The sequence below is a fragment of the Passer domesticus genome, chromosome 6 (assembly GCF_036417665.1).
Source record: "Passer domesticus isolate bPasDom1 chromosome 6, bPasDom1.hap1, whole genome shotgun sequence".
Taxonomy (NCBI): Eukaryota; Metazoa; Chordata; class Aves; order Passeriformes; family Passeridae; genus Passer; species Passer domesticus.
The window spans coordinates 59,764,155-59,779,747 of record NC_087479.1 but is presented as its reverse complement, the minus strand read 5'-3'; the positions used below and the strand labels follow the sequence as shown (position 1 = coordinate 59,779,747).

Sequence of the window (15,593 nt, the reverse complement as noted above, 5' to 3'; positions counted from 1 at the left end):
TTTTTTTTGCTCCCATCCCATTCCCTGGGGACTGTGAGACCTGCCTGTGTCCTGGGCCCCAGCTCTCCAACACATACTGCTGCTTAAAGAGGGGAAAGAGGAAAAAGACAACAAAAAACCCCCCAGAAAAATAGGGGGGGAAATAAAAGAAAAAGCAAAGGTGTAGGGTGGGATCAAGGGAGTGTTTGCCTTGGCTCACTTGGCAATTAAAAATACAGAAGTGAGAGAATTGCCATGAACTTGCCCAAAGGGTTGTAATAAATAACATCCTGCATAACCGGTACATAAGGAGTGCTCAATGGTTTTGAGTAAAATGACTGTGTTTGGTTTTAGAGTTGTTGGCTGGGGATTTTTTTCAGAATTATAACAGTTGGAATTCAAATAGGCTTATGCTTCTGTAATTGTGGTAAACATATTTTAAAAATCGCTGTTTGATCAACTATAAATATTACCAGTTCAGAGGTTAAACGCTGTTGTTAAAGTCACTCAGGGAAATCCAGCAGAAGTGTAAATATGGCAGAAAAAGCTAAACAATATGGCGAAGGAATATTTGCTGACTTAAGAGTCCAGGATCAACACCAATATTTTTCCAGTGATGCTAAACCTCTTGTAACTGCTAAATTGGATTTGTAGTTGAATGAAGTATCAGCTGCTGTTGGACAAGCCCATAAAGGTCGGACGGCTGGCCTTTTGTAGGCAGGGCTTAGAGGACGATTGATATGTTTTAGCACTTTTGGGATTATTGTGATTAGGAGGAAGCCATTCTGAATGATAGAGAAAAGGATGTAAAAAACACAGCCCACAGCTGGTAAGCAGCATGTGTTTGCTATAAGAAGAGGTCATGACTAGTTGATCCTGCTGGTTCAGGCACTGATTGACAGTCAAGAAAACTTGATATTATGAAGCAGACCCTCATGTTTTCTCCCTTTTTTTTTTTTTTAATCTCCTAAAGAATTGATGGTTCTGTTGTGTTAAGTCAAAGTATTACAAAATCTGGAACACTCTCACTTGTTGCAAGCTAAATGTTCAGAGACACAGCTGCAAGTTTGAAGTTGTTAAAATATCTTGTAGGAATTAGTATTCAACCCATATTGGTGAGAACAGTAAATAGAAGTTACAGAATTAGCTCTGGTGTTCTTGTATTTGCCTTTTCCACATGTGTTAGTCTTAACAAAACTGCTCTTTGCCATCTACTAGAAAATTTATGCTAAGTATGAGAAAATTTCAAGTCTGTTGAACTTGTTGACTATTATGTGCCTGGTATATCCAAGATTTTAACCAGGAATAATATGTGTAAAAAATATTTTACCAGCCAGAAAACAGCTTTATCATTTTATTTCTATTAACCACCTGCCTCAGAGGACGTGTAGGTTATTTCCTCTTATCTTCGCTGTCCACTTGGAAATGTGGAGCTGCTTTTTCTTCCTTTTTTTTTTTTTCTTGTGAGCAGCCATCCAAAAGCTCGCATATGCACATTTAAATAGTTGTATCTCTGACTCTTTTTAGTGGGGCTGTACCTCTTTCAAAATTTGAGTTTAGCATACCACACAGGAAAGAACACAAGCTTGCCAACTCCCGCTGAGCGTTTTTTCAAGCCTGTGAAAAGAATGAATTATTCAGCAGTAAGCATGCTTACAGCTGGCCATTTGGGAGCTTTGATGTGCGAATCAGGCGGTTGCATGAATGCCCTTATTGTCATGTTATGTGTACACAGTGTGTGAATTATTGAAAATAGTGAGGCCTGAGCCTCATCTGGTAGAGATTACAGTGCAGGCATGCTGGGTGAAGGTCTGTAATTGAAAATCCCCAGATGCTGTTTATTTGGCCTCTGTCACGTGGCCCTTCTGCAGAAAGCCTGCCTGAACAAAATGCTGCCCGCCTGGGAAGCGGCGCCCAGCCCCCTCCCAGCCCAGCCCAGCGTGCCCGCCACTTAAACACCTGCCCATAATATTTTAAAAGCTTAAATTAGATTTGCCTATAACGTTTAAATAGAGGATGCCTTACTTAGAGGTTTAAACTGCTTAGCCAGTTGTTGACTCGCAGAACTCTTTTATCTACAAGAGGCTTTTTGTTAGCCAGTTTAGCTATGAGGAGCCTTTGGAAAGCGGCACTGCCGAATTTGAGGCGAGGTCTCCCAAAGCCGGATATTCCGCTGGCAAAACAGAGCGGGAAAGTGCTGGGGCTGAGCACTGTGAAGAGCAGCTTTTCCCCTACAGACTGTGAGCTCTGCTGCCCAAGGGCCCCATGGCCACTTTCTGATGGAGAAAGGGTTCAAAACAGCACATCCCCACTGACAATGTCCATGCCTCGCCTGGGATCTGCATCCAGCTCGCGCTCGGTATCCAGACAAAGAGCTGGGTGCTGCTCATGGGGTCTGTCCCAGGAGAGCACTCACAGCTGCTTCCTCATGGAGCAAAAGTCCCACCAGCTCTCCACATTTGTCCCCCAGGCACATGGACAGCACTGTGCATTCAACAAGCCAAGCAGAAGTGGAGTTTACCAAAACTGGCTGAACAAACCTTTGCTACGGTGTAAACATGGCTGTGAGAATGATTTGTGAGATGAAATTGTGCAGGTCTGTCCCCATACGTCTCAGTCAGGATGGGAAATACCTGTTCAGAGCCACAGTCTTGTAGAATTTGAAGAGATTTATACTGTTTCATTATCTGAAAAAAATAGGCTTTTCTACTTGGTTGTAACTTGAATTATGTGGCTGAGTATGAAAACTTTTTGAAATTAGCTGTTCACTTTCAGGTTGCTAGCTGGCTTTATTTCCCACACTTGCCTATTTTTATCGCATTTGGACAGTGCCTATTACTGGGAGCTGGGAGGGCAGAGGTTTAATTTGTGTCATTAATGTTCTAAATAAAGACACCCGCCAGCCTCATGGCTGCTCAGAGATGTGATGCATCCGCTCCTTGCCGTGTTGCCTGGGTTTGATGCTCGTGTCCAGGACACAGGAAAGGGACACAGTGTGGCCAAGAGCATGTCCACAGCGGTGCAGGTGCTGCTAGAGCTGCCTGTGGTGCTCTGGTGGCTCCCCTGCAGTGGTGCTGGTGCCATTGCTGGCCCATGAAGGGGTTGCCAGTTTCACCTTCCTCAGTCAGGGGTGGAGTTTCACCTTTAGGGCCTTGCTGGCGCTGGGTGAGTGGGGACAAACACACCCTTAGCACCAAGGGCTAGGCCAGGAGCCTCACCCAGACCTTTGTGGGGCTGATGCCTGGCTGCTGTGGGCTGTTCTTGGAAGCAGCGTTGGTGGGGGAGGCTCTCTGCACAAGGGCTCTCTGTCAGAGCAACAACTGCCTCCCCGGGCAGGGGCGGTGGGAGCTGCCCTGCTTTGCAGCTGCTCCTGCTCGTTGAGAGCAAGAGGAGCAGAAGTGTCAGCTCTCTGCTCCCTGAGGGGTCTAGGATCACCACACTCCCCTGCTGAGGGTGATGGTGCTCAGGGATGGGGCAGTGCATTGGGAAGGTGGAGGGAGCCTGTGTGCCAAGGCTTGGCTGGAGCAGGGCTGCCCTGGGGACTCGCCTGTGCCCTTGGAGGTGCTACAGCAGAGCTTTGAGAGCTTTGGCTGCCCACAAAGCCTCACAGGTTTTTAGCATCTGCACTGTTTTTTAGCTGAACTCGCTTTTTGCTCCGTGCCATGATTAAAAAAGGTGTTCCTTTGCACAAAATGCCTCTTCCTCAGCATCAGTCCAGGGAGAATTATAGTTTGCAATTGCACTGACGACACAGAAGGACATGACAGATAAAGCTTGAATTAACAGGGAAAAAAGCAAACTCCAAGAAGCACCCTATGTAAAATATTTGTTGTGGTCCTGTCTTGGTCTTTTCAAGATCCTTGGAAAAGATTCCTTTGCTGTGAAGATGTTTTATCTAACCAGGCACCTCCCCATGCCTCTCTTTGATACCTGAACCAAAACATTCAAAGTAGGAACTGTCACAGCAAATGACAGGAAAAAAGAGCTGAAAATTTGCAGTTCATAAATCTGACCTCTTCTCTTCTGCCAGGCAATTTCCCAGATATATATGACAAGGAGACAGAGGGAGGGTGTGTATGGAAAGTATTTCCACAGCTGAGCTCTTCTAGAGAAAACAAATCTATTTATTAATGAGCATTTTTCACCCTAAGGTTTCTAATGGCCAGTTAAAGTTCCATGAGCCTCCTTTTGTTTCAGACTCTTCTCATTCCCAAGAACAGGAAAGGGTGTTTTTTAGGACTAATAAACTTTCCTTTCTTTAAAATTCTCTTTGGACTTCAGTTGATCTGGAGATAAGATAATTTCTGTCCCTATCTGCCAGAGCTGGTAAAGAAGAGCACCAGTGTTTGGTAGATAACATTAAGGCTGTAAACTTTTAGTTGGGGGCATCTATCTTGTTTATGTCAGGCAGTGCTTCTGTTTGTGTTTATGGCTTTTGGTAGCCCAAGAAAGAATTTATGTCTTTTCAGATTGCTGTGGCCAGGGAGAAGGTATTTAGTGAGCCTTCAGTATCTCCTGCTCTGGTTAAACCTGATGCATGTGTCTTTGCTGTGTTGAAAACATGATGGTAAGGAAAACATGTGTTAAGGTTTTTACCTCTGCCACTTTTTATGGCTCCTTGTGGAGTTCCTCCTCCCTGCAAATTATTAAGGCAAATTATTCCACCCTGTTGACTCTTCTGGAGTTAGGCTCTGGGTAACTTTCAGCTTAAGGGAAGCAGTCACTTGCCAAAACTGCAATCTTGTTAGTCATACCCTGGCCAGCTAGATAAGGGCTACAGAAACCCTCTGTGAGGAAAGCCAGAGTACTTAATGGGTGGACTGGTGCTCAACCAGAGACAGCACTCAAATAATACAGTCTAGACTTTTGCTGCTTGGTGTTTTTAATAAAGATGCTTTTCCTGTCAAATGGCTGCCTGGGAACCTGAGCTTTCCTTTAAAAATAGCTTTTTAGCTCTCTTGTCTGGGAGGAGAGCTGTGAAACCTCAGCTTTGGCCAGGGATTGCATAGGGCTGCCTTAATGGGCAGGGGGTGGCTGGAGTGACCTGTGCTGTGCCCGGGTGTTTGAAACATCTGCAGCACAGACAGAGGGACAAGAGATGGCATCACATCCTTTCCATCACTTTATAGCATCACTGGCCTTGCACAGTCACCAGCTGCTGATCAGAGCAACCCGACAACATTGTTGCAGCAAAAAACCCATTCTGGGTATTAATGTGTGCACATGCTTAAACATATGCAAAGCAGGTACTTTCTGGAGGGGGACATCCCCCAGTTAAACCAAAATGTGCATTTAGAAATAGGAAAATGTCCATATCACCTATCACACTGGTGATTGCAGCAGTGTGGTGATCTCTGCATCTCACCAGGCTGCAGAGGGCTGCCCTTGCTGGCTTCTGTTTGGGTTATGAGAAAGAGCACGAGACCAGGGAGGTACAGAGGTGGAGCATGCCCTGGTTTCACCCCACGAACACAAAGGCACATGTTCCCTTCAAATGGCAAGTATTTTGTGAGCACAACAGGCTGCAGAACTCGTGTTCAGCCTAGAAGACAAGGCCTTTGCATGAAATTGGGTAACTACCTGCTCCTCTGTTTGCATACGGAAATCCCTCATTTGTGTGCAGAAATGTGGCTGGTTTGTGTAACTGTTTGCTCACGCAAAATTTACCTCTTGAAGTTTGTCCTGAAGAGACCTGCTGGAGAGCCACAAACCAGTGGCATGTTGTAGGAAACGTGGTACACAGTCCAGACCAAAACAAAAACGCAGCTCTGCTCTGAAGCACGTTGATGTTTCATGTTCTGGTACCCATTTAGCAAACATGAAAGGGACAGGAACCGTGAGGCATTTGATACAAAAGGCACAAAATAAGGCTCACAGGGGGAGACAGAAGAAAAAGTCTAGTTTGACTAAATGTGTTCAATCTTTCAGTCAACAAAATACACTTCAAACATATGCAGGCTACTTCAAAACTTCCCCGTCTCTCCCCCACAATGTTAAAGCTGTAAGGGTTTGAAGCCCTGGCTGATAAAATAATTTTCTGCATTCCCCAGCTATGTACTCATCCACTTTGAAATAGCTTGGTGGGTGACAAGTTATTTTCTTAACCTCCCCATTTTCAGCTCACTGCTAAATCAGTTTTCTCATTTTCTACACACGGGCTGCTTTTCCCCTGTGCTGAATGCAAATAGCTCTGTAACTTAGAACTTGTTGAACAAGTATATTTAAGTTATTACAACCCATAGAGAAGAAACCTAATATACAGCGAAAATAAACAGGACACCACATAAAACTTGTGTTATCTTCCATGTCAGCAATACTTGGGAAGGAAATTATTTGGATAGAAAATGTTAGTTTGCATTAGGTAGCATAATGTGTGACTGAAGAGGAGTCAAATAACCATTTTGGAGACTTGGAAGTATTTAATATTTCCAAGAGAGAGCTCTGAATAACAAACCACCGTGTTCTTGGGCCCTGCTCCCACAGGAACATCAGCACTGCAGGGCGGCCGCTCTTGCGAGTTAGAGGTAAGGGTGTGATTGACTGATAACCTGCTGGACTGGGACAGTGATTTCCATCTCTGGAGGAGGCTTTCTGGCAGAAAGGATAGGTTTTGCTGTCCTCCTTGCAGAATTAACACTTGGAGAGAAGCTGGCACATCTGGGTGATTGGCACTTAGGCTCAGGTAGCACACCACCTTCTCAAGAGCAGCCACTCCTCCCATGAAGGGGAGTGGGGTCCATGAAGACAAAAAACACCCAGAGCAGTTGGAAGCAAAACCAGAGGAGCCCAGACCTTGTGTCAGCCCCAGGATGGGAGGTTCTCCACTGAGAGATCATACTGGGCACGGCTGCTGGCCAAGGAGTTGCCTCTCTGCCCGTGAAGGGCTGCAGGACTTGGGTGGGCAGACACTGAACTCGTGCTGCTCTGCACATTCCTGTGGGACATGGAAAGATGGAAGAGGAGATGGAAGAGAAATACTGGTGAACAATGAGAAATACTGGCAAATGTAAGGCAGAGAAAGGAGATGGAAGGAGAAGGAGATGGAAGAGAAATACTGGTGAACCATGAGAAATACTGGCAAATTGTTTGCAAAGCAAAGTGGAGTACGTGTAAGAAAACAAACCTGATATGCGTGGAGCTCGTGTGTTCAAATGTGGTATTTTGATGGTGTTTCTGGCTGTGATGCTGCTTGTCCCTTACCATGAATTTCTCTTTGTTTCAGGTAGGAATGAATTGATAGCCAGATACATCAAACTTAGGACAGGGAAGACACGGACCAGGAAGCAGGTAAAATAACCCGGTGGGGAAGTATGCATGTCAATGAATGACAAAACCTGGCATTTTTGGCTGCAGTGGCTGTGCTTTATCTCTGATGGGATGATGTATTGACTTCACTATTCAGATTAAATACATGCTGTTTAGAGAATATTTAAAACTCTGGGGTTTATGTTGTGGTGGTGTGAGGATTCATTTTTTATTAATCTGTCTGTAAATGAAGCTATTATCTCCCCACATTTCATAAAAAAATTCAGAAGTTGAAGCAAAACCATAAAGCATTGTGCCTTATTTCTCTATATAATATTATAATATAATTATTGTTTTGAGATGGTAAATAATGGAACTTCTTAAAAGTTAAGAGAATTTGGCTGTATAATAGAGATTATGATTCTTGGATATGAGAGGTAGATATATAAAAATGAAGTAATCATAATCATGCTCTCAGCTTATGGCCTGTAGTTGCTACAGGACATAAAAATAATTTTAAAATTTCCCTAAGAGCCTTCAGGCTCCTGGTCTTTGACCATGTTAAGATTTCATTCATGTAAGAGTCTGAATAAACCTTTTAAACCACCTTAAGTTTTTTTTTAGATGATTACCACATAACCATTAATTTATCTCATATTACTAAATCCTTTAATTCATAATATTCACAGCAATCAGCAGCCTTGCAGAAAGCACAGTTTGTGTGTAGTTTATGCAGTGGTTGCTGCACTGTTTAAAACACCCCACCAATGGCAGAGGTCCCTTGCTTTAACGTCAGGTGTGAGATTCCCCTTCTGGCCCTGCACGTGTGTGCCAAAGGGCAGGCAGAGGCTTGCCCACGGGCACGCTGTGCATGTCGTGCACTGCAGAGAAAGGTGCCACTGGGTCACACAAAGCTGCCAGCTCTTGGATTTGAAGCACTTTGGGTGCTGTTTTGTCCTGCGTGGTGTCTCTTGTCAGTCAGGAAGAAAGCATGTGTGCAAGGGATGAAAAAAGCATCAGAAAGGAGGAGAACTGCAGCACGTGGAAAAGGAGCAAACCAAAGACTGGCAAAGAAATCACAAACTAAAGGCAGTGTCCCCAGTTCTGCCCTGCCTTCCCTGTGAGAGCTCCAGGAGTTGGAAGTTATGCTGGGATCATGAAGTTGCCTCAGGAATCAAAATGCAGAGCTTGGGTTTAGATCCTTGGCCAGCATGTGCCAAGAAAGCAGGAGGGCTGTGATGTGTGGCAATGTCTGCCTCCATACTTGTACATCCCTCTGTAGTGATGCATAAATCACTTTAAACTGAGTGCTTACAAAAGTTGGTTCGTGGCTGCTCTGGAGTTCTAACCGAGCGATTAAATGTTAGGATTGTTCTTCTTGTATAACCTTTAACACCACTAATATTCCACTGAAAGCAAAACAAATGAACATGTGTGAAAACTCTGTCTAGGTGTTTGACTGCAAAATCACTCAGTAAGCAGCAGTATAACTCTGAATTGCTGTAAACTGGTTCCTGAGCTGCTTCTTGAAGGTGGCCTTCAGGAACTGTGCATCATGGTTTGCTTCCCTACTAAAAAACAGGCTTTTTGGTACTATTGTCAAAGAATAATCTTACAGAGGAGGAAATCACTGTTTCTCTTTTTCTTTTGCTTTGTTCTTTCCCAGACATGAATTGTAACTAATGTAGGAAAAATGTGCACCACCTGATATGGTATGTCCGGGGTCAAACGAGAATCAGAGATTTCCCTTTAGTGATTTTTGCCATCACTTCAGGTTTTACACCTTCACACAGAAGGCTGAATGATGCTGAGTGCTACCAAGTGATGCTGGGCAGCATTATTAAACCCTCATCAGCAACAGCATGGATTCAAGTATGTCGCTGTGCAACAGGAATGTGAATTTGGGCCCAGACCCTTCACAGCACAGGCAGCAACATCTGACCAGTAACTGGTGTAGTGTAGGACTGGGTTTGCACAAATTTCTGAGCAACACAGCCATGGGCCTGACCTGGGCATCACACAAGCTGATGTCAAGTTGCTGGTCACCAGTTACACAAATGTTTTGTGGGCAGACTTGATGCTGAGATTACCAAGGAAACCAGAAGGGGTTCAGGGACCTGTGTTATGCCAGTATTTTATCATTTGTGCCAGAATTTAAAGCATTTCAGTGGACTCAAAATGCAGCTTGAATCTCCTCAGTGGAGCTGCAGAGCACAATAAATAATGGATAAAATTTCTTGGTGCCAAGTTACATCTCAAGCCTACTGGCAAATGGTCAGAGTGGGCATCTGCATCCCCAGCAGATGGAGTGGAAATCCTTTGGGCTCCCCACATGAGAGCTCAGGGCCTGGGCATGGATGGGATTCAGTACCAAAGCACGTGGGCTGTGTCCAGCTGTGAACTGTGTCTTCTATCTTTTAGCTGAATGCACAACCTGGTGGGTTACACTTTTTTTTCCTTTCTCTTTTTTTTTTATTTCCTTCATCAAGTCTCTGCAGTGACTTGACCTGTATTGTTAAGCCTTGGTGCTAAGAGCTTGGTATCTGGCTGGGAATGTGGTATCTTTAACAGCAGAGCTTATTGAAGATGCAAATAACTTCCTCCCCTCAGAAAAGTTTCTTTTTTTTTCTTTTTTTTTTTTTAAGGAAAAAAAATAGACATTTAAAATTTGATTTGCTTTTTGTTTTTCTTTTGTTTGTTGTTTTTTTTTCCCCCCCTATAAACCTGAACAATGTAGGTGTCTAGTCACATACAGGTCTTAGCAAGAAAGAAAGTTCGAGAAATTCAAGCCGCCATTAAGGTACGTTTGGCTTGCCCAGTTGTAGGGGGCTTTTCATCTCCATGGTTACAGGCTTTTCCTTTGTTTCCTCCCTTCCCCTACCCTGCAGGTGTCTAGTCACATTCAGGTTCTTGCCAGAAGGAAATCTCGTGATTTTCATTCCAAGCTGAAGGTATGCGCTTTTCTGCTTTTGGGCTTGTGGTTGCTATGCCTGTCCCTTCCTCCTCCCCGCGGTGATGGGCGAGCGCTGCTCGGGGCTGCTGTGCCTGTAACCTCCTTTTCCTGCATGTGGGAGCTGTCTGCGTCTCTTTGTGTTTAATCCCCGGGTTCTGCACTAGCATCCACATTAAAAACGTTGTTTTAACACTGTCCGAATGCCAAGTGAACTCCTCTTTGTAACAGCTCAGCACCTAAACCTCATATTTAACCCCTTAATCCAATTTTTTTCTTTTACTTTTTAATAGTTGAGTCCTAGCAGTGTATTTAAGTACACAGGGGTTTTGCATAGTTGTGTAGATGCTTTTTATCTTTTTTTTTTTTTCTTTTTCCAAAGGAGTAATTGGGGTAATTGTTTTCCATTCCCAAATGTTTTTTCTCCATGCTTCTGAACTGATATCAAGAATACTTAAACCAGATAATTTATTCCAAGTGCCAGAGAGCACAGCTTATCCAGATTGCTCTATGGTGTTTCTAGACTCCAAACTAACATCACCTCAAGTTACGCACTATTTACAAGATTCCCTGAAATTTAATTTTTTTTAAAAAGTAAATTCTTGACATTTAATCTTTGGAACGCCTCAGTCAGAGTCCTGTTCAGGGAATATTAAGTATGTTTGCTTAATCTGACATGATGAATTGTACATGTCCCCGTTTTCTCTGCCTTCCATAAAATATATTCTAAGGCTGAAAAGAACCTCTTGGAAATGCTTAATAGGGGTTTCTTGGATTGCTTGTTTTTTCAAGTTTCCCAGCAGAGATCCTGAAATTTTTGGGGTTTTTTTCCCCACACTGTTTAAAAGTGGAAGAGGGAGTTTTGCAGTTTTTGCTGTTGAATTTTTTTTTAATAAAAAGCAAAGGAACTTGTAAATCTTCTACTTCCCTCCTTTTTTTTTTTTTTTTTCCTTTTAATGTGAGTGGATTTTTTTTTCTTCTTCTTCTTTTTCTTCACCCAGATATGAGAACAAATTACATTTTTGTTCTGGCTGGAAAGCAAAACCTTTCGGGCAGTGCTTTCCCGGTCCTGAGCGGTGAGCACTGCGGATGCTCACCCCCATCCTGGAACTGCAGTGTAGGAATAACAGCCTGCCTTTGTAACAGGCCTCCCTGACAGAAGCACTGGGTTTTTCATGGGCAGCATGCTGGCAAGCTTGTCTGGCTGTTGGTGGCTGGCTTTTTAGCTGCACTGGCTGAGCAGTTGGGGTTCGTAAAGAACGACTAAGACAACTTAAACGTACTGCTTTTTAACCCAGGGTGCAATAATACAGAGATATGTAGCATTTTAAGCTCAAATTGTCAAGCCTTGATGCCTAAAATTAAGTATGTAAGTAGGTGGCCTTACTTTCAGAGGTGCTCAGCACCAGCAGCTCCTGGAGTTTTAGAGGACTGGTGAGAGCCCAGGGCTGCAAAAATCAGGAAGCTCACAGAGGTACCAAATACAGGCCTAGGAGTTGAACACAAATATTGGATTTACTAAAATATTTCCTTTTCTGAATGCCCAAAATACCTTAAAATGTGAAGACACATAGCATTAAAAAACATTTTAAAGTACTGCACCTGCTGTGCTTTTATTGAAGCTTTCCAAAGGACAGAGAGGTAGCCAACTCTTAAGCATATTTCATCTAGTCTAGGTGACATTTGAAGGAATTTTCATTTGAAGGAGTCGCCTGAAGAAGGGAAGGTCTGTTTGGACAGCAAAACATTTTGAAATGGCTTCATACTTTGTTGCCATTTCACGGCTAGGAACTGATGGCCTCAGGAGGATGCCCCAGCTGCAGGCCCTGGCACTCTGCAGGGCCATTTGCTTCACCTCCCTGCCACACCATGGTGGGGACAGAGCACACGCAGGTGACAGAGCTTTGCTGGCCCCTGTCCTTGCTGACAAACGCTACTCCAGGCCTCCCCCATGGATCCTGAGCTGCCTGTCCTGCCCTGCTGCGGAGTGCCATGCTGCCCGTGGGATGAGCTCCCTCAGGAGCCCGGGCGCCATCCCGTTACTCCTGCTCGGGAAGGAGCCAGGCCCTCCCCACATCCCGCTTCTCCACCTTGGGAGTGTTGGTCTCAGTGAACCAGGAGCCATGGCATGACACCTGCCCCCTTGCACGGTCCCTCCTGGAGAAGGGACAGCCTCCCACAGGCCTTGTCCTCCCCACACGGAACTGCTGAAGGTTTGATGCAGGAAGGTGCCGTAAGGGAGCTGCCTTGGGAAGGAGAGAGCTCCCATTCCTCTTGCCTGCTGCAGTTGCTCCCTGGAGGTGGAAGAAGCTGCTGGTTTGGAACTTGACATGGAACTTTGCTTCTCCAGACATTTTGTTAGTGCTACTGCCCCTTTTTTCTTATTATTCCTTTATTGAACCATCTGTATGGCCCACTGTCACCCAGAATCACCCGGAATCATGGAATAACTAGGATTGAAAGGCACCTCTGGAGATAATTTAGTCCAAAGCAGTTTGCAGAGGACTTCAAAAGCTGCCTGAGAAGGACATCACTGGTGCAAAAGGAAGACAAAGGGATACATTCCAGCATCTTTGAGTGCTCCTTGTTTCAACAGGGACCAGTTTTGGCAGCAGCCTGAACAGCCACAACAATATCCTTGGAAAGATGATGGGCTCTTGCTGTCCTGGAGTGGGTGCTGTCTGCATTCCCTGGTGAAGGGGTGACCAAGGAGAAGATTAAATGCACAGTTTTTTACACCTGTGATTTTTTTTACATAAGCATGTACTGACAGGACAAGGAGGATCAGCTCCAAACTGAAAGAGAACAGGTTTAGATTAGATATTAGGAGAAAAAAAATTACAGTGAGAGTCGTGAGGCTCTGGAAGAGGTTGCCCAGAGAAGCTGTGGGTGCCTCAGCCCTGGCAGTGACCTTTTTATAAAGTCCCACTGGCACTGGGCTTGGAACTAGATGATTTTTCAGGTTTCCTTCCAACCCAAACCATTCTATGATTCTGTGCTTCCCACCCAGGCCAACTCACCCTTTTAACAGTGAGCTGCCACTTGTAAAACCTATAATCGGTGGCATCCAGGGAAGCAGGTACTACTTAAAAAAAAAATCCCATATGCATCTGGTGTCAACTTTCTTTTGAGATGTGTCTGATCCAATATGTGCCATTGGCCCCCACTCCTGTGCTCTTAGTTTCACAGTGGTTATACAAATAACCCTTTTCCCCCAAGTAGCTGGTGAGTTTATTTGGTACCAAAAGAACTTACTGTCCTGTCTTGGTCTGAAACCTGCTTTTGGAGAGGAGAGGACTCAGGCAAATCTTCTTTGTGTTAATCTTCTGCAAAAGTCCACAAGGATGGAAGGATCTCAGAGCTATCTGCACACACAGCACTGGAAGCTTTCTTAGGAGGCAGCAATCTTGCTGCATGCCATAAAGTCTGCTTGGTCCAGCAAAATCCCTTTTCTTCAATGAGAAGTGCCTGCAGTCACTGAGGATGGATGGATGGAAGGATGGATCCTTAGCCTCCAAGGAAGTGAAGTTTCACTCACAAATGCTATTGCTGCCTTTCAAGACCCCCAGTAAAGAATGTCCCCCCAGCCCTTCCAGGGATGCCATACATTTTAATTCCCTTTGCAGCAGGAAAAGACACCTATTTTAGATATTTTAATCTTAATATACTGAGGTCATTAGGATCTTCCTGAAGTTAGAGAAACTTAATCTCATGAAAACGGGAAGAGAGGCTGAGATAAAGTTGTCCTTGGAGACAGATCTGAAAGGCGGCTCCTCTTCATGGCATTTCCTCTCACACAGAGGCTGGAGGAGGCAAAGCAGAGGTTTTACACTCCAGTGCTGTGTTTCTGTGTCAAATACACTAGTCCACAGTGTCAGGTCACAGCATTCCCACCTTTGCACTGACAGGGAGCCAAAGTCACCTCTGTCCATTGAGGACAAAAGATGGATTGGAAGTTGTACATAAACAGAGAGTAAAGGTGTTCACAGCAGGATGTACATCTGTCTTAGGCTTTCATATCAGATTTTCTTCATAGTGCAAAATTAATTAGACAGAGACAAAAAAATTAAAATTACACATTAAAATGCCTACAGTTCACATCTATTGCATGTTTTCAAATCTATTATTCTACATTCCGCATTTAGGGATAGAAAGAAAATATTGTTGTCAATTATAAAATGCTAAAGATAGCTCTATACTTTTTTAAATGAACAATGATAAAAGCCTTGAAAAATTCCCTTTGATGTGAATGGAGTCTTCAGCATTTTGAAATACAATAAGATGGATTAATTGCTACTCATTAGGCAGCAAGTTGGGACAGCTTTGAATGCGCATTCTCTTCTTGGCATTAGCTACTGCCTGGCTGAAATAGCCAGCTTTTGTATTTACTCCTGTCTTCTCTAATAATAAGCAAATTGGAGATCAGGGCTAGAAACACTGAAGTGCTCTCTATCTTTTGTCAAGAACAATTGTATATTGTCATGATTTGTTTATCTTTTTTGAGCTACAGCTAATTATTGTAAAGGTTATTTGAATCAATATGAGATCTGAGCAGAAATAACATCTGCAAAATTGCTTATTAGGAAGCTATTTTATGCTAGTGTTACTGTAACATCCATTTTGTGAACAAATTGGTGTTTCTTATGTCTTTTTTTTTTTTTTCTTACATGAAAAGTTTTGCATTTTAAATACTGGTACAGGTTTTAGGGCTTCTTGAATTAATACTGCTCTGTTGTGCTTACCTTTCCTCATACTGTCTTAAATTTTTTTTTTACTCCCAAAGTCATAGGTAATATGGTATTCAAAGCTCCATTTATCATTCTAAGATAACAGTTTTTATTTTTTGCTTTAGAACTTGTTTGAACTGATTGATTTAATTATTCTTCTGTTTATGTTGGATTAAAAGAAAGTCAAGTACAAATCCTTTTGTGCTTGTCATGTAAAACTCTTATTTCATGCAGGGCTTTTATAGATATTAAGATTTATAATTGAATGGTACTGGGGACTTATTATTATCTAATTTAACTATGTATTTTGCATTCCAAAATGAATTGTGAAAAGCAAACCTCAAGGGCCTGATTCATTAAAAGTTGTAGTCTTCTTGCATGAGGTGCTTAGAGCTTACATCTTCCAAAAACAAAGTGTGTGCAACTGCAGCCAGAAGCGGTCAGCTAAAACACAAGGCACATCTTGATCCCCCCTAAAGAGATGACATTTTAGGGATTTAGTGGAACTAGACCAGTTTTCCACTGACTGTACTCTAAATCCACCCTGGTAACATTCATTGCTAATCATGTACCCCAGTGCAAAAGACTTTTGTAAGTGGAGGGCAAGGCAGGGGTGTGGGTGCAGCCTGTTGCTCACTCCAGTGTCATTCCTGGGCAGCAGCAATCCCATCTGAGCTCATCAATTAAGTAGG

At 43.5% G+C, this 15,593-nt stretch overlaps 1 protein-coding gene across 10 annotated transcripts in view; it reads left to right on the top strand.

Annotated features, from left to right (window-relative positions):
• TEAD1 (TEA domain transcription factor 1) overlaps positions 1-15,593 on the top strand; it is a 153,747-nt gene that overhangs the window by 103,318 nt on the left and 34,836 nt on the right. For 4 of the 10 annotated variants that reach the window (XM_064426157.1, XM_064426156.1, XM_064426161.1 and 1 more), the window contains 2 exons: positions 7,202-7,266; positions 10,113-10,175. In XM_064426157.1, the coding sequence (XP_064282227.1) occupies positions 7,202-7,266; positions 10,113-10,175 (128 nt within the window). Of the gene's footprint in view, positions 1-7,201; positions 7,267-9,961; positions 10,025-10,112; positions 10,176-15,593 lie in introns of all 10 variants that reach the window. The other 6 variants (XM_064426155.1, XM_064426154.1, XM_064426159.1 and 3 more) reach the window with 3 other exon arrangements.